Source organism: Danio rerio, chromosome 21, assembly GCF_052040795.2.
Source record: "Danio rerio strain M-AB ecotype USA chromosome 21, GRCz13ab, whole genome shotgun sequence".
Taxonomy (NCBI): domain Eukaryota; kingdom Metazoa; phylum Chordata; class Actinopteri; order Cypriniformes; family Danionidae; genus Danio; species Danio rerio.
In genome coordinates, this window is record NC_141041.1 from 927,501 (window position 1) to 943,106 (window position 15,606).

Here is a 15,606-nt window from a genome sequence, read left to right on the forward strand (position 1 = left end):
TCAATAAGAGCCTGCAGCTGCTCCTGGATCAGTTCTTCCCCGGATACAGCAAAGGCCGATGAGTGTCTGATCACGTACACAGACACACACACTCTAACACACACCCTCTCACACACACACACACACACAAAGCCTGACGTCACACCACTCCATACGGTTTCCCTGCAGCTTGAGGAGCAACACACACACACACACACACACACACACACACACACACAGAGTTCAGCAGAGAATAAACCCTAAAGTAATGATGTTTTGCACTGAGAATCTTAAAGCCTGATTATCAAAATTTATCTAAAGCGCTGACACATTTCACCCCAAATCCACATTAATATTCCCAGATTTTGACTTTTGAGTGTTTATTTTTATCTCTTATTTTAATGTTAGTTTTGATTTCTCATTTGCATATATAATTACCCTTATATTAATGTTATTAAGGGTATAAATGATTTAAAAATGGCGTAATTGTTGCATAAAATAGGCTTCAATTTCCTAAAGCAGAAGAATCAATAATAATCATCAGCAAAATTTAATTTTTATATAAATTTAGATTTTTACTAAGTTTTTATTCGCATTACTTATTTTTAATGCTAATTTAGATTTCTCATTTACATATATTAGCATAATATTTTTTGTTTAACTAATGTTGTAAATGATTTAGATTATGTAAAAATGGCGTCATTGTTGCTTTAAAATAGGCATCATTTTTTAAAGCAAAATACTCATTAATATTCATCAGCAAAATATAACCTTAGTACCAAAAGAGCTCATCTTCTCCATAAAATAAAATTAATTTTATTAGAATCACATTTTGCTTTAAAAATAATAAAAATTCTTTCAAGATTTATCTAAAAAAATTCCCCAAATTCATAAGAATTTTCCCTGATTTCAATTTTGAGTGTTTATTTGCATCTCTTTAATTTATTGTTAGTTTAGATTTCTCATTTGCATATATTAGTCATGATAGTTTTTGCTTATATTAATGTTGTAAATGGTTTAGATTGTGTAAAATTACGTTGTTGTTGCTTTATAATAGGCTTTATTTTTTTTTAAAGCAAAAGAATCATTATTAATCATCAGCAAAATATAATTTTAGTACCCCAAGAGCTCATTTTTCTTTCATAAAATAAAACATGATCACATTAGAAATCACATGTTGCTTTAAAAATCTTAAAGCCTATTTTTAAAAATTTCTTTTAAGCACTGATGCATGTAACCACAAATTCATATTAATATTTCTACATTTTTACTATTTAGTTTTTATTTGCATCTCTAGTTTTTATGTTAATTTCTCATTTGCATATATTAGCATAATAGTTTTTGCTTATATATATATATATATATATATATATATATATATATATATATATATATATATATATAATATTTTGCTTATAATAATATATATAATATATATTTTGCTTATAATAAAATGATGTCATTGTTGCTTTAAAATAAGCTGAAAGCAAAATATGCATAATTAATCATCAGCAAAAGAGCTCATTTTCTCCATCAAATAAAACACAAACACATTAGAAGTTACATGCTGCTTTAAGAATCTTAGTCAATTTTTTTTCAAGATTTATCTAAAGCACTGATGCATAACCCCAAATCCATATTAATATTCCCAGATTTTTACCTTTGAGTTTTTACTTGCATCTCTTATTTTAATGTTAATTTTAATTTCTAGTTTGCATATATTTGCATAATATTTTAACCTTATATCAATGTAATAAATGGTTTAAATTATATAAAATGGCGTCATTATTGCTTTAAAATAAGCTTCATTTTCTTAAACCAAAATGCTTATTAATGATCATAAGCAAAATATAATATTTAGTACCTCAAGAGCTCAGTTTTCTCCATCAAATAAAATGTAACTTATCAGAAATGACATTTTACTTAAGAAACTTAAAGCTCATTTTTACGATTTATCTAAAGCACTCGCACATTTAACCCCAAATTCATAATAATAATTAATATTTCCAATTACATTTGCATCTTTTATTTTTAAAGCTATTTTTGATTTCTCATTTGCATATTTTAGCATATTTTTGCGTAAATTAATGTTGTAAATGGTTTACATTATATAATAAAGATTACTTTAAAGTAGTAATATTAATAATAGCTGGTAATAGTTTGTATTTTTAGAGTTTTTATTTGCATTTCTTATTTTTACGGTTAATTTAGATCTCCGATTTGCATATATAATTATCCTTATATTAATGTTATTTATGGTTTAAATAATATAAAAGTGACGTCATCGTTGCTTTAAAATAGGCTTCATTTTCTTAAAGCAATATAATCAATAATAATCATAAGAAAAATATAATTTTAGTACCCCAAGAGCTCATTTTGCCCCATAAATAAATCATGATCACATTAGAAATCACATGTTGCTTTAAGAGTCTTAAAGCCAAATTTTTCAGTATTTATCTAAAGCACTGATGCATATAACCTCAAATTTATAATAATCTACAGTTGAAGTCAGAATTATGAGCCCCCCTGTTTATTTTCCCCCCAATTTCTGTTTAACAGAGAGCAAATTTTAACACATCTCTAATCATAATAGTGTTAATAACTCATCTCTAATAACTGATTTATTTCCTCTTCATCATGATGACAGTAAATAATATTAGACTAGATATTCTTCAAGACACTTCTATACAGCTTAAAGTGACATGTAAAGGCTTCACTAGGGTAATTAGGGTAACTAGGCAGGTTAGGGTAATTAGGCAAGTCATTGTATAACAGTGGTTTGTTCTGGAGACAGAACATCGAAAACAAAAAATAGCTGAAGGAGCGAATAATATTGACCTTAAAAATTAAAAACTGCTTTTATTTTAGAAAAAAAAATATTATCAGACACACTGTGAACATTTCCTCAATCTGTTCAACATCATCTGGGAAATATTTAAAAAAAGAAACAAAAATAAAATCTTCTAAAATGAGCATTTTCTCAGCCTATGTTTATTTTAGATGTGAATATTTAAGTTATTTTTCATTTCTCATATATTAGTTTCATCTTTTTGGCTTCATATTAATGGTAAAACCTGTTAAACGTCATGCAAATTGTCTCATTATATTTTTAAAAGGCTTAATTTTCTTAATGCAACATATAATTATTAATATCTTCTCAAGTATTGCTGATGAACTAATTAGGAGCTCTTCTTTGCTTTAAGAATCTTAAAGTCTATTTATTAACATGCTGTATATTTAAAGCATTTACACATTTAACCCCAAATTCACAGTCATGTTTTTTATTTTAATCTGCATCTCCTGCTTATTATTTTTGCTTTTAGAATAGATTTGCTTTGAATCAAGCCTAATATTATAGGTAATTTAGCAATTTCAGTGTTTTTAATAACCAAATATATAAATGCAGTAATTAATATATCAGTTCTTGCCTTATATTAATGGTGTAAACTGTTTAAATTGGATGAAAATGTTATTATTAATATTATTAAATAGGCTTGATTTTCTTAATGCACAAATATTCACGCAATTATTCTCTGTAAACGCATCAGAAATCACATTTTTGCATGAAGAAACTCAATAAAGCCTAATTTCTCAGCACTTAAACACATTTTATTCCACTTTTGCTTTCATTTCTCATTATCAGTGGCTGTGATTCTAGATTAGAAGGATCTGTTGTCCAGCATTTATGTATTTTTAATGTGTTTTAATATTAAGGAAATGTATAAATACGGTGTTAATAATATATCAGCGTCTCCTGCATCCGTTTAATGGGGTAAAATGTGCTCAGATTTCAAGAAAATATTGTCATTATTCTGAATATCTGCATTTTCCTTATGCAACATGTAGTCAGGACACACGTCAGGCTCATGTTTCTCCATTAAAGCGTCTGTACACTGAAACACATTGAAGGCCAGACTCTTATTATGTTCAGTGTCTCATTAGTGACTTTTATTCTGCTTTTCCTGCTGTAAAGCTGGAGGCAGTGCAGCGTCATGTGTAAATGCTGTCCTCTGATGTGTGTGTTAATATTGACATCAGCAGTGTGAGGATGCAGTGAGGGGCTCAGATGTGTTTCAGTGTCAGCAGTAGAGGAGCTGCAGTGGCGGATGAGCCTGACCTGCTGAAACTACACACACACACACACACACACACACACATTACACTCTGAGCAGTCTACAGTCTGTGTGTGTTTTTGAGAGAGAGAGAGAATGAATGTGTGTGTGTACGAGTGTGTGTTCTTATGTTTGTGTCTCCATATAAGTGTGTGTGTCTATGAATGTGTGTCTGTTCAGTACAAGCGCGAGTGTGTGTGCATGTTTGTACAGTGTTTGTGTATGAAAGAGTGTGTGTGCATGTGAGTGTATGAGAGTGTAGACTAGAGTGTGTTTGTGTTTTTGTACAATATGTTGATGTGTGAGTGTGTGTGTGTATATAAATGTGCTTATGAGTGTGTGTGTCTGTGCACATATGCTTGCATGTGTGTGTGCGTGTATGTGTGCATTTGTGTGTGTGTGTGTGCACGTGTATTCGTGCATTTGTGTGTGTGTGTGTGAGCATGTATGCGTGCATTTGTGTGTGCGTGTGTGAGTGTGTATGCGTGCATTTGTGTGTGCGTGTGTGTGTGTGAGCGTGTATGCGTGCATTTGGGTGTGTGTGTGTGTGTGTGTGAGCGTGTATGAGTGTATTTGTGTGTGCGTGTATGCATGCATTTGAGTGTGTGTGTGAGCGTGCATGCGTGCATTTGGGTGTGTGTGAGCGTGTATGCGTGCATTTGTGTGTGTGTGTGTGTGTGTGAGCATGTATGAGTGTATTTGTGTGTGCGTGTGTGCATGTATGCATGCATTTGTGTGTGTGTGTGTATGCGTGCATTTGTGTGTGTGTGTGTGTGTGTGTATGCGTGCATTTGTGTGTGTGTGTGTGTGTGTGTGTGTGTGTATGCGTGCATTTGTGTGTGTGTGTGTGTGTGTGTGTGTGTGTGTGAGCGTGTACGCGTGCATTTGTGTGTGTGTGTGTGTGTGTGTGTGTGTGTCTGCGTGTATTTTGTGTGTGTGTGTCTGCGTGTATTTTGTGTGTGTGTGTAAAAGCGTGTATGTGTGCATTTGTGTGTGTAGTGTGTGTGCATTTGTGTGTGTGTTTGTGTGTATGCGTGTGTGTGTACGCATGCTGTGTGATTGTGTGTGCATGCATTTGTGTATGATTGTGTGTGTGTGTGTGTGTATGAGTGCTTGTGTGTGCGCTCCTCTCCTCTGCTGTTGTTTTTCTGTGTGTGTGTGTGTATGTATTCTGTGTGATTGTGTGCGCATGCATTTGTGTGTGTGTGTCAGTGTGTGTGTGTGAGTGTGTGTTGTTGTTGCTCCTCCAGGTCTGCTCAGTCCTCCAGCAGCTGTAAATCTTCATTCCCACACTCCTCTGCTGTCTCTTGTGTGTGTGTGTGTGTGTGTGTGTGTGAGTGTGTATGCGTGCGTGCGTGCGTGTGTGTGTGTTGTGCTCTTGGCTGTTTCTCTCTGCGCTTCTGCTGTTTCTGTGCTGTTCTCTGTTCTTCTGAAGACGTGACGCTCGCCGCTGCTGTTGCTGTATTCCCCTCATTCACTTACTCTCTCTGTGTGGCAGATCTACAAACACACACACACACACACACACACACACAAACATTGCTAAACATTGTGATTCCAAATTTTATACATGGTATAATACTTGTTATGTACTTATTAAATATTTTGATTCCACTATCAGTGTGTGAGTGTTTGTCCTAAAGGGTCACGATACACCAGAGCACGTGTGTTGAGCTGTTGACAGTCATATATGTGTCTCACGCTGCTATAAACACTATTAGGACACAGATATTTCACAACACAGTGATGAGATACGTGTGTGTGATCCAGCGTGGAGACTGGACGTCTGCACCGGCGAGTGCAACATGATGTGTTTGAGTGTGCTGCATTCATTCATGAGTAAGGCTTGGCTCAAACCAATCAGCGCGCTCTATTGTGCGACCTCATTAATATGCATGAGCGCTTCCAAGACTGTTTTACCTGTTACTGTGTTCAGACGGCAGAGAGACGCCACATTAACATTAATAAACATAGTGTGGTGTTTATAAATGTGCTGTATTGAAGGTTTTGTTTCATTTCACCGCTATGAGAGCGCAGCTGGACTCCCGTTTGGATTACAGTGCACGCCACAGAAATACGTCTGTAAGGAACATTGCTTACCCGAGAGCTTTTCTCATCTGCAAATGGTGAAATCCGCATTTGCGGCTCGTCTCCTCTTAATAAAGACGCAGCTCCAGTTGGTGTTGATTGTTCCGTCTCTACAGATTTGGTAAGTGAGCGGTCAGTGCTCTTTGTTTGTTTATTAAGAGATAAAGTTAGTTGGTGTGGTCAGCAGAAGTCTTTCAGCGTTTAAAGACAGACCTTAGTCTAAATGGTTGAGTTACTAGGTTTAAAAACACAGTTTCAGTCAGTTCTAGTTTTGAAAAAACTCATTTTTATTTTAGTTAACGACAATTATTTTACATTTTAGTTTTTTCGTTTAACTATAGTAACCTTGGTTTGGACTGTGGAGAACACCGGAGCACCCAGAGGAAACCCACGCCAACATGAGGAGAACATGCAAACTCCACACAAAAATACAAACTGACCTAGCCGAGACTCAAACCAGCAACCTTCTTGTTGTAACACCCCATTCACACGGGGCGTCAGCGTCAATGCTTCCCATTCACTTTGAATGGGTGATGTCAGGCGTTGCTGAAATGCATTGTGGATCCGTCGGCGCCGCTTAAGAGGCGTTGCTCGCTGCAGAAGTTGGGACTAGCTCAACTTTTCAAGCGCAGATGGAAGCGTCAGCCAATCAGATCGCTGTATGCAAATACACCTGCTAGACAGTGGCCTATTGCTGACTGAATTTCATTGGCTGACGCTGCTATGACCATCGCATCAGCCTCAACTTTAGACACGTCTTCAGTCAAGCGTTGACGCTGAAGCTCCGTGTGAATAGGGAGTAAGGCATCAGTGCTAACCACTGTGTCACCTATTTATATGCCTGGATAGCTAAATAGTCTGTATTCACGCTGTACTTTCAGTGTCAACCTTCCTGAGGAGTCATTTATTCCTTCTGCATAGTAACCAGCAGCTCTTCTCTAGTGTTTGTGTCGTTTTCTCATCATCCAGGTCTAGTTTTCAGAGGAGTTTTACACTTTTCTGTGATTGAATTCTCGTATACAGTCATTTTTTTCATGTGTTTTACATTCAGAAACTCCACCGGGATGCAGAGCTTCTGCTTTACTATAAAACAATAAAGTGATTCAGCTCAAATGTCAAAGGAAATGTGCTTTCATTTTATTTGTAGGGGAAAAAACACAAATGTTTTGATCTTTGTAAGCATTTTACCTGCATTTATTACATCTTATGAACTTCTTTACATTTATTCAGCTTATATTTATACATTTTTATAAGCAGCACTGTCAAATACCATGAACAGTTTATCTGGTATGATAATATGATACCGGTATGATAAATAGCAGGCATGTCCAAACTCGGTCCTGGAGGGCCGGTGTCCTGCAAACTTTAGTTCCAGCCCCGATCGGACACACCTGGGCTAGCTAATCAAGCTCTTACTAGGCTTTCTGGAAACATCCTTGCAGGTGTGTTGAGGCAGGTTGGAGCTAAAATCTCCAGGACTGAGTTTGAGCGCCCCTGGGATATTCTGCTACGATAACTACAGTGTGCATTGTGTAGTGTACAAGACGTCCTCTAGTGTTCGCTCGGAGCATCGCACCATCTCGGCTCATGACGTCACAGACAGACGACCCCGTGATCAGCGCCATCAGGTAAATCACTTTTGGGAAATCTGATTTACAGACAGTAGCCTATATATATATATATATATATATATATATATACACACACACAATGATGTAAAGTACTTAAGTAAATGGACTTTGTTACTTAAGTAATTTTTTGGCTACTTTGTACTTGTACTGAGTATTACAAATATAAGCTATATCCTCTTACAGGATGCAGTGTCTACTTTGATTGCCATGAACCACAGAAATAAGTGCTTTTAAGAATTTATCATCAAATTTGAGAAAACACATTGGAGTAAGAGTCTATTTAATGTTAATTTATTGTGAATTTAATACAGTTAATGATATGGCAAAAAACCACTGCGACATGACATGACTATTTGTGATGTATTTTTTATTGATTTTATATGTAGTTTACTAAGTTGAAAACACTGCTCCTCTTTGTTTAATTTTAATACAGAGAAAACATCCTAATCAATTGAAAAAATACTCAAAATAAAAGTATTGCCCCCCTTTGAGACTGAGAGCAGGTCAGCTCTGATTTTTTTTTTACTACGTTTTACTACTTTTTTATTTTTTGAAAATTGTTTGTGCCTTTTTTAACATTTGAGTTTGAGACTTTTTGTTCTATTTTTTATGTATTTTGTTTTGCCATTTTGAAACACTGAGGTGTTCAATTAAATTTCTGTATAAGGAAATAAATCCTTTTTGGTGTTCTTTGAGCCTACATTCAGCATGAGTAAAATACTCAAGTTCTTTTAAAAATTTATACTTTAATACTTTTACTCAAGTCTTATTGGAATTGGTGACTTGTAATGGAGTAATGTTTACAGGAAGGTATCTGTACTTTTACTCAAGTATGGCTTTTAGGCACTCTTTGTATATGTATGTATGTGTGTGTGTATGAATATATATATATATATATATATATATATATATATATATATATATATATATATATATATATATATATATATATATTCAAAAATCATGAGTCATATAAATATATATACTTGATTTTTGACTCATTTTACAAGATAATTAACTGAAAAAAGCATGAATTGTTTGAATTGTAAAGCTGGCTATGATGCATTCAACTTTTGAATATTCTTCTTGGGAAGTTTCACATGCACAAGGCAAAAGTACTGTCTATTACTCCCTCCTTTCATTTTTCTGTAAAGATTTAAGATATGTTATCAGGTCTGTAGCCAGCCTGGTGAAAGGTTTGGTTCTGTTTTCTCAAAAAGTGGAACTATTTGCAGTTATTCGCTTCATTTTCTATTCCATTATGAGGTGTAAATACTGCATTTAAAGCACTGTTTTGCTGGATTAGCCTGTCGCATGCTCACTCTTCTTGATGTATCCGAAGCATTTCCTAAAGGTTTAGATTAAAGTAATAATACAATAATATATACAAAGAAAAATTACAATGCAGGAGACGCGGTGGCGCAGTAGGTAGTGCTGTCGCCTCACAGCAAGAAGGTCGCTGGTTTGAGCCTTGGCTGGGTCAGTTGGTGTTTCTGTGTGGAGTTTGCATGTTCTCCCTGCGTTTCCTCCAGGTGTCCAAACACATGCGGTACAGGTGAATTGAGCAGGCTAAATTGTCTGTGGTGTATGAATGTGTATGGGTGTTTCCCAGTGATGGGTTGCTGCTGGAAGGTCATCCGCTGCGTAAAAACACATGCTGGATAAGCTGGCGGTTCATTCCGCTGTGGTGACCTCAGATCAATAAAGGCACTAAGCCGGGAAAAAAATGAATGAATATGCAATGCCTATTTCAAAAATACTAATTTATTACAACATATTTAATTAGAAAAAAATAAACAACAACAAAGAAAGTGTAGCCTATTAGCATTTATAAGGCAAATGACGAACCGGCCAGCACATTCAACTCTCCTCGGTCAGAATTTGGGACAAAATTGGCAAATTCTTTGTCCTAAATTGTGTACCAACAGCCAACACAGGATTCGCTTGGTCTTAAAGTTTTTTTCGCTGAGTTATTTTCACCATTCATCATGGCAGCAGTCAAATCAGGACAAGTGAGCTCATATATGGGACAAGCTCATGACCTTGAGGCGTGGGTCTTCTCTGAACCCCCCCTGGCCACAGACCTGGTTGTAATTATTCAATTACAAGAAACAAGAAGGCTATAAAAACCTCTCTAATAATAAACAAATAATCTGATCAATCGAATCATTTACATATGACGGATCCCCCATATAATGTAGTGTTTTTATGTAATGTATGTTCTGCATCACTGGGTTTGTAAGACTGTATATGTGTTATCATGTAACTCGTCAGTTATGCTTTGTAGTGTCCGGCCAGTTACTCTAATGACGGTGTCCACTGGTGGATGAAGGTTTATGTTTGGTCTTTCCAGTGCACAATGTTGATTTACTTCAAACTTAACTCATATCTGACTCCAATTTTAGTATGAGGTGGTTTAGATCAGTGCTTCTCAAACTGTGGTACGGGGGCTTGCTTCTAGTGGTACGCGGAGGAATCAAATATGTCATATGTAAAGCTACATATATTTAAAAATCAAAAATTATTTATATATGAATATGATGACAAATAGCCTATAGCAGTGGTTCTCAAACTTTTTTCATCAAGTACCACCTCAGAAAAAAATAGCCTCTCCAAGTACCACCAAAATGAGCATTGAAATACAGTAGCGTAGAAGGCCAAGTAAAGCAGCTACAGCTCTGCACAGTTAAACAAAAACGTGGCAGATTACCTTAGACATATAGGCTATTTGGCATATTATATACATCATTTTTGATAAATTCTGAAATATATGTAGCATGCACATGACATATTTCATTCCTCTGTGTACCACTAGAAGGAAGTCTGCGTACCACTATACACGTACCACAGTTTGAGAACCACTGGCCTATACAGCTGAAGTCAGAATTATTCGCCCCCTTTTGATTTTTTTTTCTTTTTTAAATATTTCCCAAATGATGTTTAACAGAGCAATGAAGTTTTCACAGTATGTCTGATAATGATTTATCATTTTATTTTATTTATTTTTATTTTATTTATTTATCATTTTATTTTTGATTTATTTTTGAGAAAGTCTTATTTGTTTTATTTCGGCTAGAGTAAAAGCAGTTTTTAATTTTTTAAGGCATTTTAAGGTCAATATTATTAGCCCCTTTGAGCTTGATTTGTTTTCGCTAGTCTACAGAGCAAACCATCATTATACAGTAACTTGCCTAATTACCCTAACCTGCCTAGTTCCCCTAATTACCCTACACTGTAAAAAATGTTACTTAGATCTAACTTATAAAAAGTGAGGCAAGTGGTTGCATCGGACGTTTTAGGTTGATTCAACTTCCAGCCTTTTTTAAGTATTTTAAACACTAAAACATTGCTTAAAACAAATGCAATAAAATTAAGTTGAGCCAACTAATATTTCTAAAATTACTCAAATCAGATAAACTTACTTTTTTTGTTAAACTTAACTTACTTATACATTGCTATATGTTGACTGTACTCATTTTAATTAAGTATTATGAACTTAATGATCTAAATAAAATTAACCATGCATATGTCATTTAAAACTAATTTAATTGACTTCTGGCTGTAACCTCAGAAAATAAATCTTCGTTTCTATATTGTAAGCACAATATACACTAGTAAAAACAGATAAACAGACTTTCCTGTCAATAACAATTAAATAAGAATGGGAAGATGGATTAAAGACCATAACATGTATTCAATATCAATCGATGTTCCTTTTAATAGTGACTACAAAATAGGCCATTAATGTGGCTACACATACACAATACATAAATAAAAACATTAATAATACCAGATCCTATTGAGAAATCATCCAAGGCAACTCAGTGAGGAGATTTGCATATTTTGATGAAGATTTAGGATGCATAATGTCCAGTCCCACAAAGAGTCTCTAATACATCTTAAATGTATACAGTTTTGATGGATACTTGAAGTCGAGGACATCGGTAAGTCCAAACAGGAGCCATCATGCATTTGACAGGTTTGGCAAACCTCTGACAGTCCTATGATAATCCAAACTGTGTTGGGCTGATGGCAAATTTTTCCCGTGGGCAGCCGCATGCACCTCTGATTCCTCACAACTCTATTGGTAGAGACAAAAAGAAACAGGAGTTCAGGTGGTTGCTACCAAACAACATTAAATAGCTAAATACTGAATAGGAAATAACTACAAGTGAAGTTACAAAAGTCCAGTGAGAATGATGCATGGATGAAACACCTTAGTTTATCAGTTAAAAATTACCTTAGTTAAAATTACCTAACTTCTATTTAAAAAATAAAAAAGGTTATAGAGGTTGTGTAATTACATTATTCCAGGTGTTTTTAGTTAGCAAATTTTAAAGAAAACTGTGATTTTACTCAGTGTAACAGTGCATGTCATTGTGTTTTCCTGTCAATCAAAGAATTGTTAAAATTTAGGTATTACATTTTTTGTTTATTTTGGCAACTTATAAAGCATAAGAATGTGTATTTAATTTAGATATTAAAACTGTTTGAAAATGGCTATATGAAAATTATAGAATACAAGTTCTATAATTTAAATGTCATCTTCATTTTGCACCAAACTTTGCACGTCATAATACAAATTTTATTAAATAAATAAATAAATACATTGCCATTTTACACATTACATTAAGGTTTACATTAAATTTTTGCTAAAGCTACATTTAATTGACTTTTTCTTCAAATTTAATGTCACTGGCAAATGACAGTTCAGTGATTCAGTGTTATCAGTTAGCTTTATTGAAAGACTGACAGATAATAAGAAACTGCATTAGGATATTTTTATACTGTTTTTACTGTTGCACACATAATATCTGTGTAAAAAAAACAGTAAAAAATTACTGTTGCACTTCAGATATCAAATGTAAGTTAATTCTATGGAGCCCACTATTGTTTGCAATTTTACCAATGTTTTACTAGCCTGCAAATAATTATAGCTGTAGTTGTATCTAATGTTTTTCTTACCTGGATGTGAAGTTTGAAGATCCACAGGTAACAAAATCACTTTGGTATCTAAAGACCAAGAACATGCATTTTAGAATGAGGTGCATACAGTTTAAATGGTTCTGTAAACATCAGTAGTAAATGTAATTTAAGTTAAAATAAATTGTAAATCTGTAATTTATTCACTATGCAGCATTAAAAAACTTATGGACTAAATCTCTAAAACACAAACTTTAAGTTATACTTTCTCTTACGTTAAACACAAACTACTTAACTGTTGCATACGTTTCTGCATTTAATATCCATCCTTAATGTGCTGCTATAACTTAGGTGAGCTAACTTTAGCTAAGTTAGCGCTAGCAAACTGAACCCCCACACCCCGACCGCCCACCAGTGACCTTGTTAATCGGTTCTGCAACGTTAGTTATACCTACTAAGTGTTTTAAAACTACTTTCACTATTTTTTCTCAATAATATCACTTTTAATCATTAGCATAAACTAGCGTTGGTTAGCGTTAGCCAACTTAGCTTTCCATGTGAGAGCAGTCTAACTGTTAACATACCTGAGGCTACAGTACAATTTACAAAGCTAAAACCTCACCTGCCTAGCGAAGACAGCAGTTTTGCATGACTTTACAATTATCATTCGGCTAAATTTGCAACTTACCGTGTTAATCAGATCCGCTGCTGGGAGCAGTTAATGTCGACCATTGCAGAAGCTGCGTCTGCCTGCTAAATCCCGGGCAATGAAAAAGGAGTCACGCAAAACTATAAAAATCACGTTTTATGAACACCTGCCCACATCGACAGCTGCTCTAATAAATTGTCTGTGTCAACTCACTTTTATAACATTTATTCTACACAATAACCACGTAAAAAAATCTACTCAAATAAATTGCATTAGTTTTATTCAAAATATACAGTTATATAAAAACTGATATATTTTAAGTAAAGAGGAAGCAAATTTAATTTTTTTGGTATAAAACAAATAAAATTAACTAGATTGCAATTATTTAAAGTAGATAGAACCAACTTTGTGAGTGTAGCACTTTTTACAGTGTAGTGAAGCCTTTACATGTCACTTTAAGCTGTATAGAAGTGTCTTGAAGAATATCTAGTCTAATATTATTTACTGTCATCATGATGAAGAGGAAATACATCAGTTATTAGAGATGAGTTATTAACACTGTTATGATTAGAAATCTGTTGAAACAATCTATAAACAACAATCAAATAAACAGGGGGGCTAACAATTGTGACTTCAACTGTATTTTTAGGTGTTGATACTTTACTTTTAAGTGCAGAAGTTTTTTTTTTTTTACTTTTTAAGTACAGTAACCTATCATTTTTCACTTTTAAAAGCACATTTTAATTTAAATGTTGACATATTTAGTTTTTTTTTACATATAAGCACAGTACAAGGTTTCATTTTCAACACATTTATAATGTTTAACCAGCCTGCTCTCACGAGGAACCGTAAGTATTTTACGTTTTGCCAGTTTAGTGGCTAATTCGTACAAATTCATACGAGTTCAGTCGTACAAAAATGTACGATTTTAAAAAGGAGGCGTGGCACCTAACCCCACCCGTCATTGGGTGATGAGCAAATCGTACTAAATTGTACGAATTAGATCGTACAAATTCATACGAATTATCCACTAAATCAAAAAGTTATGAATTGCTGTGAGATTGTGTTGTGCTTAACATGGCTGACAATAACATTCTTAATAACAGGAATTAATCTGCCTCATTTCTGAGCTGTACAGAGATGTGGCTGCTTTACTGGGCCTATGACAATACTGGTCATTATGGTGGTACTTGGAGAGACGATTTGTTTTCTGAGGTGGTACTTGATGAAAAAAGTTTGAGAACCACTGCTTTAGAATATTAATATATTTATCCTCATTTTATCTGACTCCAATTATTAAACACTGATAAGATTATTTCGTTTTTTAATCTTATTTAGGTTATAATTGAATATTCTCTTCAGTTCAGTATTGTATGTTATTCTTTGTTTATTTGGATTCCTATAACATCTTGTACCGGCCGAGTATACAATCTCTTAAACACAAGCATATCAGGCTTGGTCACTAAACAGAGGCGATTAACCGCTATCCTAAACAGGCAGAACCCTACTTACTCAGTTTAGAGTATGTGTTGTGTGGTCCCCATAGATCTGCTGTCTACTAAATCAAAGCAAAACTATTTAATCATACCATAATCATTACTATAGAATCAAGCAGACAGATTCACTTAAACTGTTAGTAACTTTGAGTAATGAATATGATTTAAATAGCATTATAAGTTAAGAGATGAAGGCCCACCCACATTTAGATTGATCTCAACATTACTTTGTTGTTCTGAACAGAAAACCCATTATCGGCCTTTTACAGTGGAAGTATACATGAATTAATGTCAATGTGTTAGTCTGAGCTCTAAGATCATCGTATAGCGTGCCACGCTGCTTCATCTTCCGTGTTTATTCCGTTACTAGCCTGTACAGGGGCTTGTGGACTTAAAGTAATCTACTAGAGATAATAACATGAACTCTGTTTGAATGATTCAAGACATAACAATTAGGGCTGCACGATATTGGACAAAATTGACATTGCGATATTGTCTTCCCTGCGATATTTAGAAATTTAGAATCGGGAGTTTTGAACTGCTCAAAAATTAAAAAATCAATAGTTCTATAATAATTTGGGTAATTTTTAAAGCATTTTCATAGAATCTAAAAAATTAATAAGTAAAAACACTGAACAAACTTTATATAGTTTCTTTTGGGTTTATAAAAAATATGACTTAACTGTCAATTCAGATAAATCAAGCATCTAATATGTTATGAAATTAAT

The 15,606-nt window shown here is 34.1% G+C and overlaps 1 protein-coding gene and 1 long non-coding RNA gene across 3 annotated transcripts in view; one reads left to right on the forward strand and one right to left on the reverse strand.

Moving 5' to 3' along the window:
- uhrf2 (ubiquitin like with PHD and ring finger domains 2) overlaps nt 1–5,705 on the forward strand; it is a 49,722-nt gene extending 44,017 nt beyond the window's left edge. Inside the window, exons 16-17 of one of the 2 annotated variants that reach the window (XM_087300474.1) lie at nt 1–62; nt 4,428–5,705. The exon at nt 1–62 is cut by the window's left edge and continues 85 nt beyond it. In XM_087300474.1, the coding sequence (XP_087156600.1) occupies nt 1–62 (62 nt within the window). In that variant the 3' untranslated portion in view covers nt 4,428–5,705. Of the gene's footprint in view, nt 1,012–4,427 lie in introns of those variants that run through there. The other variant, XM_087300473.1, reaches the window with a different exon arrangement.
- Nucleotides 5,706–11,778: 6,073 nt separating this feature from the next.
- Nucleotides 11,779–13,481, reverse strand: LOC137488768 (uncharacterized). Its single transcript, XR_015519833.1, has 3 exons — nt 13,422–13,481; nt 12,776–12,823; nt 11,779–11,891 (listed from the first exon to the last, which is right to left on the reverse strand). It is a non-coding gene; the product is annotated as an uncharacterized LOC137488768 (long non-coding RNA).
- Between the last annotated feature and the right edge of the window lie 2,125 nt (nt 13,482–15,606).